Source organism: Empidonax traillii, unplaced genomic scaffold, assembly GCF_003031625.1.
Source record: "Empidonax traillii isolate 1590-97213 ecotype Southwest subspecies unplaced genomic scaffold, ASM303162v1 scaffold124:size1682992, whole genome shotgun sequence".
NCBI classification, from domain to species: domain Eukaryota; kingdom Metazoa; phylum Chordata; class Aves; order Passeriformes; family Tyrannidae; genus Empidonax; species Empidonax traillii.
In genome coordinates, this window is record NW_020955317.1 from 1,095,929 (window position 1) to 1,109,923 (window position 13,995).

Sequence of the window (13,995 nt, forward strand, 5' to 3'; positions counted from 1 at the left end):
AATGAGGAAACTTTACCAGAAAAGTATGTTACATTCTGTAAAAAGAAAGCTCCACTGCAGAGTCAATCAAACCTTTGCTAGTCCATCCTCCAACCTCAGTTTACTGTCCAGACAACCTGGACACTCATTCAGCTGTTTTTCAGGCACGTGGTACTGACCAAACTGATTTTAAAAAGAGCACCTTTCCCAGTTCCAAGTGCTCTGCTTCCCCCATGGCACCCTTCATGCTCAACAGACCTGCCAGAGCTCCAAATCTGAGCCTCTACCTCAAAATCAGCAGGTTCTCTAGACTGGCCAGTGATCTTTCAGGTGAATCACGTGTTTACAAAGAGACTAAAGATAAAGGATGGAGCACACAGAGAGTTGCAGGCTCAGAAGGGAAGCTACAGCCAGCAATCCCTGCTTTCCCCTTATGACAGGGACCCACTCATTTTTAGAGAACAAAGTAATCTGGGGACTCTGTGTAAAACTGTAAAACTTCAAACTCCCAAAATGCACTAAACAAGGCACCTTTAACCTGCAGACCTTTCTTTCTCTTTCTGATCACCTCTTTGCTATTCAGGCAACGAACTGCTTTGAGATGAGCCCCTGGACAGCATTAACAGGTGGTATCTGAGCCAGGGTTTATGAAGGAGCAGTAGCAGAATTCAATGGGAAGCTGTTTCACTTCATAATACAATTCACATTGTGAGGTACAACATGTTTCCATTATGAAACTATAAAAATATATTCCCAGAGTCTGAAACAAGTTCAATAATTTACACTGAAGATGCAAAAGGGATCAGGTGTTATCTAGGAAGACCTGTCCCAGTACTGCAAGCTTGGAGTTAAAAGATTGACTGGGGCAACTCAGGAGGGAGTGTGAACTCTTCTTAGAGTTCTCTCTCCTCTTCTCTCCAGCTTTCTCTGCATCTTCAGGGTCTTTTGCACTCTCCCCTTCACCGGGGTCAGAGGGTCTTCTCAAAGTGAATTTCTTGGTTTTCTTCAGTGAGTAGAACTCCCGCATCAAGTCTTCCACCTCCCACTGCTCCTCCTTGCGCTTCCTGCAGCAGTGCAGGGCAGCAGGATCGATGGGATGAGCCTCTGTGTTGAAGATGTATCCTCCAGCATTCAAGACACACTCCCCATATGGCGTAACCACCACGTCGAAGTCGGACCCATCGCTGTGGATGAAGTTGTCTGGGTCAAACAGCAGGTACAAGTATTTGATTGTTTCAGCCAAAAAGAAGGATTCCATGCGATTATCCAGCCTGTGATCCCTCAAGTCTTTGATCTACAAGGGAAGAAATAGAGTGGGTTACAGTTATGTCAAATTCATTAAGGTTATGAACTCAGAGGGGGGAAATAAAACCAGCTTGCAATTCATTTCAGCTCAGAGCCCAGTATGACATCATTCACCCTATTTCTTATCACAGAATGCTTTGGGTTGGAAGGGGCATTAAGACCATCTTATTCCACCCCCTGCCACAGGCAGGAACACCTTCCACTAGCCCAGGTTGCTCCAAGCCTTGTCCAACCTGGCCTTGGACACTTCCAGGGATGGGGCAGCCACAGCTTCTCTGGGTAACCTGTGCCAGGGCCTGCCCACCCTCACAGGGAAGAATTTCTTCCTAACATCTAAACTTGCCCTCTGTCAACTAAGTTTGGGTAAAGAGAAGAGTTTCCCATCATTGCCCCTACTAAAGAAAAAAAAAATCGTAAGTTGTTTACCTACTTTCCAAATCACAAGACCTAATTCCCAATATATATTAAGAGCTTTTTGTAAAAGTATGTGGTGGTAGTTGATAATATGTTTGAAATCCTCATTAAATCATGTTAAGAGAAATCACTCCCTGCAGTTCTTGTGTGTTTGATCAGATTTTCAAGGCATAGTGGGAAAGCAGAATCACACATGAACATGGCAGGCAGAGATCCTACCCATGAACCTCCCTATTCAGATGCAACATCTGGTAGGGATGCAGGAGAAACTTCTGATGCTTTCCAATGTTTTGGGCTCTGGTGCAACAGCCCCTGACAGAATTTGTCCCACAGTTCACACTGTGAGGGAAGTTACTACCAGAAACACAACCAGATCAGCTTCCCAGAGAAATATAAGGGGCTTTTTTGAAAAAGATGTCATGTTTCCACCAAAGTGATCACTTAACTCAATGGGAAAACATAATTAACGAGAACACCTTCTAAAAGCTGATTTTCAGCAGCCATTTAGCTGATTTAGCAGATGATTTAGCACTCACAGTTGCAAATCCACAGTCCACCTTGCTGATTTTCTCTATTGACTCCACTGCATCTCTTCCCAGTTCCAGGAGTGTGGGATCTCTCGTGGCACGGTACAGATACATTGCACTCTCAATCAGCTCTGCAAAAACACTCCAGACATTTGCAAGTACCAAAGATGACCAAACCACACACACAGGGATGATGAGATGCTCCTTAGCTAATTTAAAAAACCTTTAGGATGATTGGATAAATAACCTAGTTACTGAATTTCCTCTGGCTCCAAGCACAGATTTGCTTTTCCTATGGATGTGCTACTAAGAAATTCCCTCTACCCAGCCTGGATCAGCTCAGGTAAGAGTGACTAATCCTCCCTCCCACATTCAGTGAGTGGGAGGAGGAGCAAGAGAGAAGAAGATTAAAACTCAGTTGTCAAAGGAAGAAAAAAAATTGCTTCTAGAAAGGATTACAAACAAGAAATTTAATTTTAAACAATACTGTAAGTAAGTCTTTTGAAACAGGGGTATCCAAAACATCATGAAAACAAGCACCATGAAAATACTCCAAACAGGCAACATATGCACTTCACTGTGTTTACTTACTAAGATCTTTTTGGATGCTATAATTAATCTGAAAGTTAATGCTGATGAGTATTTTTGGTGGACTTGTCCAGTGTGGATGTCACCTGAACACTCAGACCAAAAGGAAACTAATTATTCTCATGTACAAAGTTTTATAGACCTAATGATCAGATTCGATTTTTTTTTTTTTTTTTTTTTCTGGTCAGAGTTGTAAAAAATCAGAAAAAAAGACCACTTCATTGCAGCATCACAGACCACACAGAATCTCACTTAGATCCTGGGCTTTACTAGTGCAACCAGAACGAGTTTATTTTGGGAACTCAGCAGTGCTCTATTCAAACTCACTTTCACTTCCTAAATTTAAAGGACACAATCAGTCCCCTTTAACATTTCACGTGACTGAAACTTCCCATGTCAGACCATCTTAACACTTAAACATGTCAAATCCTACACTACGAACCCAATTCATTAACAGGCTTCCTTTTATGGTAACATTTCCCTTCCTTTCAAGGCAGCCCTGTCCTTGTGAATGGTGGAAAACAAAATGTGCGGTTTTGACTCCACAAACTCCTGGTGAAATCCGTGAAGGAACTGAGTCAGAGCAAAACTGGGGGAGGGATTTGTGGAAGGCAGGTATTGCTAACACTGATCTCACCACCACAGCAAAAGCAGGAGCCCATGGCCCGTTTCATTCCATTGCTGCTTACCAGGCCTGAGGGGATATCCCTCTCTCTTGTCCACTGTGTAGCCCTGGGGAATGTTGTAGAACTCAGGCAGCCCCCCAAACTGCTTCCAGACAGTGTAATAGTTGAGGAAGGTCCTCATGGCGTTATCCACATCCCCAATTAGGCTCTGGGAGAGAACAATTAGCAAAGCCACATGTGAGTGGAGAACAAAGAGCAAAGGAATCGATGCAGTAACACTCCTGCAGGCAATGCAGTGACAAATGGTTATTTCAGAAGGTCTGAATGGTGGAAATAACACTTGGATATGATGCCTTAGGAACAGGAAAGACTGAAGAGTTACATGCTGCTTTTCTGCTGGATCACATTCCCACACCTGAAGTAATATGAAGTCTCTTTGATTTTTTTTTTTTACAGAAGATTATGTTTCTTCAGCCAAATGTTTAATCAGTCCCAGCACTGAGCGGCGATAAAAAAGTCTCAATCTAAACACAAGGACTGATGAGCAAGCAAAGCACTCAGCGGGAAAGCATTCACACAAACAAAGCATTTATGAGGTGATGGAAAAGAGGTGTGAATTTCTTTTTCCTTATATTTACATCTGGATTATGAGACCACTGTCAGTGGACTTGGCTGCAACAAAACTGCCCTCCCACGATGCCGAATGGGAGACTTTTTTATAAACTGTAGATAAAAATCAACATCTGCTCTTCCACAGGCACAGATTTCACCAAAGGTCCAACCAAACTTTTACACCTGCACAGATGAGGGTTATATTTTTAACTTTTATATTAAAGATTGACCCATGACAGGTGAACAAAATCACCATATGTTCTGACAGCTCTTACCTGCAGGCCTGGCCAGTAGGCCTCCAGGGACTGAAACACAGGCATGGACACTGTTCCTTTGTACATTTGAACCCACAGGTACCAGTCATCAAACTTGGTGTAATTTTTGATAGCTTTGTTATATTCTATAAAGAAACACAGATGGGTAGGTAAGCCAACAACAACAAAAAAAAAAAAATCCAAAAAAACCAACCAAAAAAAAAAAAACCCTTTCTTTTTCACAATGAGAATAACTTTGGTGATTCTGTCATCACAGACTGCTCAAAAGTATCACAGCAAAGGCTTCAGAAACATTCTTGAATGTATCTTGTGAGATCCTCTATCCACAGTGTCCAGTGCTTCCTACAGGTGCAGCCAAGCACTGCTGGGCCCCTTCAGACAGCAAACCAAACACTCACCCAGAAACATGGACATCAGCTCCTTGTCCTGCAGCAGAATGGCTCCTTTCACCAGGTACTCGAAGTAGGAGTCCACTCCTGCCCCAATGCCAGCATCCTGGGCCACCCACTTGGCAGTGATCACATCAATGTGGTTCCCCACCTGCAGGAGGTGAAGGAGGGAGTTAAAGTGAAAATAAAGCATTTCTACTAATTTGGAATTAACAAATACCCACAACACCCCCCCACAAGAAACCCTTGACCTTTTCCCAGACCACTGGTTCCCATTCCAACCGGCATTTTCTTCATTCAACATGGGTGTGGCTGGTCCTAATTCTGATCATACAAAAGAGTAAAGAAGGATGAAGAGGTGAAAATACAGAGGTGGAGGCCAAGAATATCAAAGGCACAAGAGCTGCCATGGTAATATTTAAATAGACCCTTCAGACCTGGGACTCTTCAGCCTATGAGCAAACCCAGCTGATGAATAAAATACACAGTCATGCCTTGCTTAACAAACATGAAAAAAAAATAGCTATTCAGCTTCTTTCTTGAATGAGGATTAGGGGTATAAACCAAAAAGAAACAAATCCCAAAGCAAAGAAAAGGACAAACAAAGCTCTTCATACAGCCTGTGAATAAATCTGTTTCAATAAACACAGGGTATGAATAAATCTGTTTCAATAAACACAGGGTATGAATAAATCTGTTTCGCTTCACATCTGCAGCACCAAATTTTCCACACAGGCTAAAAAAGCAGCAATAGAAAAGACCAGGAGTCAGTGAACACTGAGGTGACACATCCAGCTCTGGATATTCCTAAAGCAACAAAGTTATATAGGCTGGGAATATCCTGGTGCACTTGCCATGCTCTTATTCTCTTCCCTAGACCATTGTCCCACCAGGCATTAGACAGACCTTCTATTTTATCTGCTACAGCTGCTGTTACAAAAGCTGCAGTACCCAGCAGGAGGGATTTGTCTCCCAGTCACATCTGTTAGGGGACAGAACAATGGGATAATGTTGGGCTGCACTGGTAAAGCGGAGATGTGGATGCTGCAGGTGTTCAGGAACAATGTCAAACACGAGACTTTAGCCCAGTTATGGGCACTGTGGTTATTTATCCAATTCTATCTCCTCTCTGTTTATGCTTTTTTTACACTCAGCATTGCATCCCCAAAACCATACAGAAAGCAGCCAGCACATTCCAAGTCCGTCCTTCACTCACCAGCCCAATATCTGAGCGATTTTTCCACAGGGCCTTCAAAGCCTTCCTGGCCACGTCCTCAAACACTGGGTCACCAGTGAGGTGGCTTAAAGTGGCAAATTCCACTATAAATGTACCAATCCCAGCAGTACAGGTAACGGGGGTCTCCCCAGGGTTGACTCCATGCAGGAGGTTCACTGTGCCATAGGGCATTCCAGTTGGGGTCTGGAAAGCTGAAACACAGGATTTTTGGGTCACATGAGTGTTCAATGCCATGTTTAACAGACTCTCAAGCTTCACATCCCACTGCACACGGGCAAGGAGTGGGACTGGAGCAATTGCAGTGACTTTAAAGAACACAGTGAGCAGCAGTGCTGCTCTGGGAGGGGCAATCCCAAGGCACACACAGTCCTGGGAAGGTACTGTGGATCTCTTCCACCTTGCCAGAGCAGCATCCCTACTTTGTTTCCAGCAAAGTGCCAACACTGAGGTTGTGATCCCTCCTGGGTGGACAGTGCCATGCCATCAAGGAACACATCCCAGCTGCAGCCCCCAGAGAGGAGATAAGGCTGCATCTCCTTGTCATTACAAGCTGCCCTTTCACAGCCTTTATTTATTATTTATATTAAGTACATTTCCCCTCAGCAAGCCACAAACTGACGTGTTAAGCCCCTGCAACACTTGATATGCACATATACAACCACATTCTCCCTGCAAACTAAACTTGCTTTGAGCTCAGGGAACACAGGGCTGGTTTATGAGCTGACACATCAAGTTGTGCATGTCCACCAAAGCCAGCAGCCACCTCCTGACCCACAGCACAGCGACACAAAGCAGACAAGGGCTCACCTGGCAGCAGTTTTCGAGCTGCTTCCTCTGCCATCCTCAGGAGAGGCCCCGAGCACGGCCAGCCCGCCTCGACTTGCACACCAGCCTTCCTGGAGAGCAGGTGGGCAGAGAGGAGCCCCCCCACCACTGCAAGGGCACAGGAGAACCCATTTAACAGTGTGGAAGGAATGAAATGCAGCACCAGTTATACTCCTCTTTATCAGAGGCACGGTTTTACAGGGAAGAGAGGTGAGGAGGCTCATCCTTCCCAGCCTCGTTCAAAGTGACAGAGGGCAGGGTTAGATGGGATATTGGGAAGGAATTCTTCCCCACGAGGGAGGTGAGGCCCTGGCACAGGCTGCCCAGAGAGCTGCGGCTGCCCCATCCCTGGAAGTGTCCAAGGCCAAGTTGGAACAACGTGGGGTAGTGGAAGGTGTCCCTGCCCCTTGGAAACAAGATGGTCTTTAAGGTCCCTTCTAACCCAAAACACTCTCAGATTCTATGATGTATTTCTTTAGAAGCATCAGATCCTACTTGCCCTACTACAGCTGCACTGCCCTGAGGACTATCAGGGTATATACAACATGATACAACAGTGTAATGAACACAAACCTCTGTGAGAGGAATTCTGAATAATTTCTTCCAGAAAGTTGAATACTATGTTTGTGTAAAGTTCTTAAACTCCTTGGAGAAAACTGCCCAGGCCAGAGACACAACTTTCTGTGTGACTGACAGAGGCAGGGAGTTATTAGCTATATTTAGCTGTTAGTTTTGTATTGCTAACATAGCTATATTAGTTAATATTAGTTATTTCACAGGTTTGTCTACAGTAACAATAACAACCACAAACACAGAGAAACTACACTGCTGTAAAATTGGCTCAGCAATATCTGACAGAAGAAACAACAAAAGCACAACTAACAGTTTTGTACCCGGACAGTGTTTTTAGTTGGATGGCACTGAAGCAGTCAGGAATTCAGTCAGGTGCAAGACTCCAAAGGCCTTTGTGATTTTCAAGGAGAAAAGGCTAAAACTAGAAATTAATAATCTCTATTCCAAAACAGCGTGTGAAGGAAGAAAGGGTATAATCTGTCCTGATTCAGTGGAAAAGATGTTTATTCTAAGGCTCAAAAACCTCACACCAGAATATTGAAACTGCCACGTCTACTTCTGTTTCTGTCGGGGCAGGAAGCTGAGAGGGACATGCAAAGACACAAAGGAAGTGAATTTCTTTGGGATTTTTCTGCCTGTTTACATGTCCTGTTACTCTGCAGCAACAACTCCCTGTGACCACCACCTCACATTACCCCTGTGTGCAGCTCAGAGGCTCCCACAGAAAGGAAACCCATCACAAACCCCCCAGGAAAACCCACCTCACCTCGAATGTTGGTCTCAAAGACAGATGCATTGACATCAATATCGAAGTCCACCCCTTCCTGCAGCACACTGACAACTCTCTGGAACTCAGAAACATTCCCAAGTATCTGCAGGGGAGTGGGAGAACAGGGAACAAAGCTCAGAGTTCATGGGAAAACAGGTGGCAGTTCAGTGCTTGGGGCTGATTCTAGTTTTGTTTTGCTATTTTGTGAAATCATAAATTGCAGACAGTACTAAAAAGGGGACTGATGGTTTAATTGTGTTTAAAATGCTTTCTTGACACGTTTTAGGGCTTTATTGCAGAGTTAGGAGGTGTAAAGGATGGAGAGCTCTGGCCACCTGCTCCCCAGGGGTGATGCCAAGCGAAACACAAAGCTCCAGGGTCAATAAATAGCTGACTTTGTGTCACTGCCACGTAAAAAACAGGTGTGCAGGCAGCTCCCAATGGCCTTGAGGGCACAGTGTGGGTGCTGCAGGTGTTCAGGAACAATGCCAAACACGAGACTCCAGCTCAGTTACAAGCACTGCGGTTATTTCTCTAATTCTCCCTCCCCTCTGCTTATGTTTTTTTACACTTAGCGCTGCATCCACAAAACCATACAGGCTCCTACTCACTAGCAGCGTGTCCAGGGCGTCGATGAGCGTGAGGGAGAAGCTGTGGAGGAGGAGAGAAGCCAGGTGAGACCCGGTGGGGGAAGGACCCCGCTCATCCCCATCCCCACCGCGGGGACACCTCTCACCTGCCCCAGGTGTCCTGCCCGTCGCAGGTCAGCGGCCGCAGCTCGTCGTAGGGGAAGGCGCTCTCCAGGTAGTGCTCGTAGGCGTGGTAGAACATTGCCCGCACCCTCTCCCTGCAGCACAGGTACACCGAGCTCAGCTCAGCTCAGCTCAGCTCAGCTCAGCTCAGCTCAGCTCCGGCGCGGCCCCCGCCCCGCCCGCCCCGCACTCACCGGTACGAAGCCACGTCCAGCCCGCGGGCGGCCCCGGCCGGGAGCCGCAGCGCCCAGAGGCACAGCAGGGAGCCGAGGCAGCGCAGCGCGGCCGCGCCGGGGCCCCGCATCGCCGGGGGAACCCCTCCTGTGGATCCTCCGGGATCCTCCTCTGGATCCTCCTCCTCTGGATCCTCCTCCTCTGGATCTCACCTGGATCCCACCCGGAGCCCTCCCCGCTCCCCCACCCCGCACCCGCCCCGCCCCTGGCCCCGCCCCCCGGCCAATGGGAGCGCGCTCCGCCTGTTCCGGCCCCGCCCCCGCCGCGCCCGCCAGCCAATGGGAGCGTCGAGCGCTCGGCGCACGCGCTGGCGGAAGCGCTGGGCGCGGCGCGGCTGCATCCGGGGAGGAGCGGGGATGGAGCGGGGATCGGGGGTGTTGTTGGGGTTCTGGGGCTTCGGCTGCGGGAGTTATCGCCGGGATTGCCCTCAGAGAACGATGAGAAGTTCCGGCGGTGCCTCCCCGGAGGCAGTTGCGCTCCTGCGTAGGGAAGAGCCTCCCCGGGCGGGTGGGAGAGCGGGCAGCGCTGGAGTGATGCTCTCACACCCATAAATAAAGATAACGAGTGCTGCGAGGCTCGCGCAGTAATGAGGTGTTGCCGGAGGAGGGCTCAGCTGCTCGGGAAGCGATTGCCCCGTGTGGGGTGAGGGGGTGGTGTGAACTACACAGCGAGGCACCAGAGCACGTCTGGAGGGGTCACTTCTCCAGCATTCATCTCCCTTTTTTGCCTTTTTGTTTTTGCTTTCAACCTAAGACCATTTCCAGAAGCACTGGCACAGGTTGCCCAGAGAAGCTGTGGCTGCCCCATCCCTGGAAGTGTCCAAGGCCGGGTTGGACGGGGCTTGGAGAAACCTGGGATAGTAGATGTCCCTGCCCATGGCAGGGGGTGGAATGAGATGGTCTTTAAGGTCCCTCCCAACCTAAACCACTCAATGATTCTGCCATCAGCGCTGTGGCTCAAACCAGAAAAGATTCCAAAGCCTGTATTCCCAGTGTGATCACGCTGATTTTGGCACCCTGCTGTTTAGCCAGGTTGAATTTTAACATCAGAAGAATTGGCAGAGCCCTCCCTACACCTACACCTTTAGACTTGTTATTGATCCACAGTAAATCCTTGCTGTTCTCCCTATCCATGCCCATGGGTGAAAAGGGGGGTGACCTGGGCAGGTAGAGCAGGAACAAGAGGAAAACTGATAAACCAGCCCTTTGCCTGGCAAAGGTGCAGCATTTAAAAGTCAAAACTAACCCACTTTGCTTGCAGGAGAGGAAGGGGCACAAATAACCCAGCACTTGGTCTTCTCGTGGCATTTGTAGACTCATGGAATGGCTTGGATCGGGAAAGACCTCAAAGATATCTAATTCCAGCCACCCCACCATGGGAAAGGATGTTTATCATCTGGGAGGGCTGTCTGTTGATGTTCTGTAACAAAATAAACCCAGTTTCCCCTCAGCTCCCAGCCCGGGGCCATCCCACTAGGTGTCAGTGCACACCCAGATACCAGTGGCCCAAACAAAAAAGCCACCGAGTAATTTAAACATATTGTTCATTTGCTGCAGCTGTAATTTGGGTTTCTGGGACCATTTATCATAAAGCTGTCTGCTTGCTTATTCTGTGGCTCAAGGCTGCTGGAGGATATCTCGCTGTGTTCCTGGGAAAAGTCAAACTGCTGGAGCTGATTTCACCAAGAGCTGCCACAGTCCATTACTGGGGTGCTTTTTGTTGAAGTTCATTTTCCAGACTTAAATTTAACAGTGTTCTAGAGCACTGCCTTTTACCTTCTACTGGAACAGCAATTTCCCTATCAAAGTCAGTTATTCAGTTCTAAAAGTTGACTGAAGCCTTTTTGAAACACACACAGGTGTGAGTTGCAAGAAAAGCGGGACAAGGCGGAGGCAGAGCTGTGTCCCTCCTGGCATCAGAGGGAGAGCTGGGAAGGTGGGATTGCTCTGCCACCGAGGCCAGGGAGGAGAAGGACTCCAGGGAGGCTAATTGCACTAATTAAAAGACCAAAACAAGGAGTGAGCACAGGGTGGGGTAAGTGGGACTGAATCCAGGGATTGATCAGAGGCTGGGAGAGTCGGCTGGGTCAAACAAAGCTGGTTGGCAAAAACTTGGAAAAACTGCTTTTGGTGCAGTGCTCACCACCCTCCTCACCCTTTCTGAGAGCACTTTTTTCATCCTGGGGTGGGTTTGGAGGGCACAGGGGGCTGTCTCCTCCCAAGCAACTCCTGTCACGAGTGGACTACAAGCCCTGCTGGAGCAAAGTGACTGTTGTGGCCACCACAAACCCCATCACAGAGGGGCTGAGAAAACTCTGGAGAGCTGAGTGGGAGCAGCTCCCATTGCCAGAGGGGACAGCACCGTGGTCAGGGTGTCAGACAGATGCTGCACAGCCCCTGAGTGTTGGAGAGACAGCAGCTTCCACATGGTGCTGTGGAAATCACCTGTGTGCTTGTTAATAAATAGAGCTGGTGGGATGGAAATTATCTGGGGGGTGAAAGGGTGGTTTTCACTGTGGCTTATACTAGAGGATATTAATGTGGTGTGCACAGAATATCTTACAGGTTACACAGGCTTTGCTGCTATAAATCAGAGGAGATGCAGGGGAGTGGTGCTTCCAAATGGACAGAGCACACAGTTGCTAGAATATTTAGGCCACAGCAGAGTTAAGTGTTTCTTCAGATGCCTCACTCCAGCTTGTCAGGCTCTCTGTCTTTGTGAAAAAGTCCACTGGAAAAATAATAGGAAGTTTGGGTTGGATGTGGGAGAGGCTGTAATTACAGGGGTGTTTAACTCTTTGTTTTATGGCATCTTTAGGCTCAGGACATGTTTACTACCTGCTATTACAGTAAGTGGTGCTGTTGCCCTACTTGCAATTTTGATGCCCATTTAGATGGAAACTGTATGTAAATTGGGATTGCTCATTAATATTCATAATTCATGGTGGGATGTAGATGTTTGTTTAAACAGGAGGTTTACGACCACTGAAAACTGTTGGCTAAGGTGGCTCTCTTGAAATAATTTTCCTTTGCAGCCCAACATCAATTCTTAATTTTAGTAGCACACGTAGCAGGATGGAAATGATGATTGATTTTTCTCCAAGTGCTGTGGGCTGCTTCAGTTGAGATTTCACTATAAAGGACTAGACATTTCCAATTGCTTTTTATAAGTTGAGAATTGATTTTATTTGTTCAGCACCTGACTAAGATAATAAAAGAGAAAAATACAGCTGGGTAGAAGGCATAGAAAAGTGATGAGCTGCCTGGTTTCTGGCCTTTTTACAGGTGATGTGTTTTTAAGCCACACCACTTGTGCACTGTGTTCACGAAGGATTGTGGCTCTGTACAGAGTCTGAATATTTTATGCCAGTTTGGTTTGCTGTGCGATTTTGACAAGTGAGAAAACAAAACTTAAACCCAGTTACCATCCCTGGGCCTTGGTTTTTGCCGTGGGGATTTTGGGCACCCACGTTGCCTGACACTGTTCAAGTCCAAAACTGCCACGCTTGTGTGAATGAGGTTTAATATTCCTTATCCAAGCTGGGATAAAGGATTTCCCATGAGGATTGTGGCTTGGATTTTTTTTTTTTTTTTTTTTTTTTTTACCAGGCAGATTTGGAGGTGTTCAGAGGAGTGGTGTCTGTAGAACACAGACAGGCAAACAGGGGACAGGCAGCATTTCCCTGTGACATAAATTCACTGTGTCCCCATGGCCAAGGAGCAGGAGAGAGGTGTGGGTCTCTCTGCTAGAGAGTCAGGGGTGTTGTCCGCACAGGGACTGACTTCTCCATTGTTTATTTTTCTTGGTGGGCTTGCAAAGGAAAAAAAAAAAAAAAAAAGAGGCCTAGAAGGGTTCTTCAGCTTTGCACAGGATGGGAAAGGGGTGAGGAGTTTCATTAGTAGCTCCAGCTCAGCCAGGATTTGGACTTCAAAGTTCAAAATACTTCTGTGTCTGGGAGAATCCCTCACCTTCCACATGCACATGGTGAATGTGGCGAGAAGGGCTGAGCTCTCAGAGGGAGAGAGGCAATGAGAAAACCCTGCTGTGGCTCTCTGGAAACACAGAGAAGTGGCAGAGACATTTTATTCCCTAGTTTATGACTGTGTAAAACAAATTCACTGAAACTTGTCAGTCAACAAGGATCTCCTGCTGTTGGGTAAAGGTCAGGACACAGGTGAGGTTGTTTCCCAGGGCAGGAGACAAGGACTGTGTGACTCCACACTGGTAACTGCTGCCCAAGGGGTGTGAGTCTGGGGGGAAGTGGGTTTGGAGCTGCTGAGGAGATTTCTTTGGTATTTGGGAAAAGGGAATTTTGTCCTGAGGTTTTGAGGAGGGACAGTGGAGGAAGGGGGGCAGTCTGGGCTCAGGCACAGGAGCCTGAGTGACAGAGGCTGACACTGTTCTTGGGTGTGACCATGAGAACAGCACAATTGATCTCTGCAAATGGTCATCAATGGACGTGACTGGTGGTGCTTGGAAAGGGGATGGTTTATAGTGGGAAGGCAGAGCAGAGGGAACCCCTAGCCCAGGTTTCAGTGACATCTCCCATGGGGTTGCCTGCTGAGCAGGGCTGGCTCACAGGAGCTCTGCACAGGAGCCAGAGCCAACCAAAAAGCACTGGTGCCTTGTCCTGGCAGGGTTTGGGTGAGACCCATGTGCTGGCCACACCTCGCTCCTCCCTGCAAGAGGTATGATGATCTGGGCAGTGAAGTGCAAACACAGCTCACCTTGCTGTCTGTCCTTTCAGGGATCCATCACCTGGCTGTGAGAGAATTCCCAGCTGGGGTTTCTGGAATAAATACCTGGCTTTTTGGTCTGTGCTGTTGGCACTTGATGTCTTCAAAACTTGCGTCCTCCCTTCTGCACTCCCACACTGAGTAACCCCCTCCT

General features: G+C 47.5%; 1 protein-coding gene across 1 annotated transcript; it reads right to left on the reverse strand.

Annotated features, from left to right (window-relative positions):
* Positions 1–623: 623 nt before the first annotated feature.
* Positions 624–9,195, reverse strand: LOC114057272 (ER degradation-enhancing alpha-mannosidase-like protein 2). The gene is made up of 11 exons (XM_027883336.1): positions 9,066–9,195; positions 8,856–8,966; positions 8,731–8,770; positions 8,117–8,222; positions 6,760–6,885; positions 5,932–6,143; positions 4,725–4,866; positions 4,327–4,451; positions 3,503–3,647; positions 2,235–2,356; positions 624–1,273 (listed from the first exon to the last, which is right to left on the reverse strand). Exons 1-11 carry the CDS (start codon positions 9,173–9,175, stop codon positions 782–784), a joined length of 1,731 nt encoding a protein of 576 aa, XP_027739137.1. The 5' UTR covers positions 9,176–9,195; the 3' UTR covers positions 624–781.
* Positions 9,196–13,995: the final 4,800 nt, after the last annotated feature.

What these genes read in the sequence shown, in the direction of transcription:
- LOC114057272 (XM_027883336.1), bottom strand. Translation starts at nt 9,175, where the DNA reads ATGCGGGGCCCCGGCGCGGCCGCGCTGCGCTGCCTCGGCTCCCTGCTG. An exon ending in GGGCAGGACACCTGGGGCAG is followed by an intron (nt 8,771 to 8,855) that starts GTGAGAGGTGTC and finishes CCTCCTCCACAG; the next exon opens with CTTCTCCCTCACGCTCATCG. An exon ending in TGGACTGTGGATTTGCAACT is followed by an intron (nt 1,274 to 2,234) that starts GTGAGTGCTAAA and finishes CTTCCCTTGTAG; the next exon opens with ATCAAAGACTTGAGGGATCA.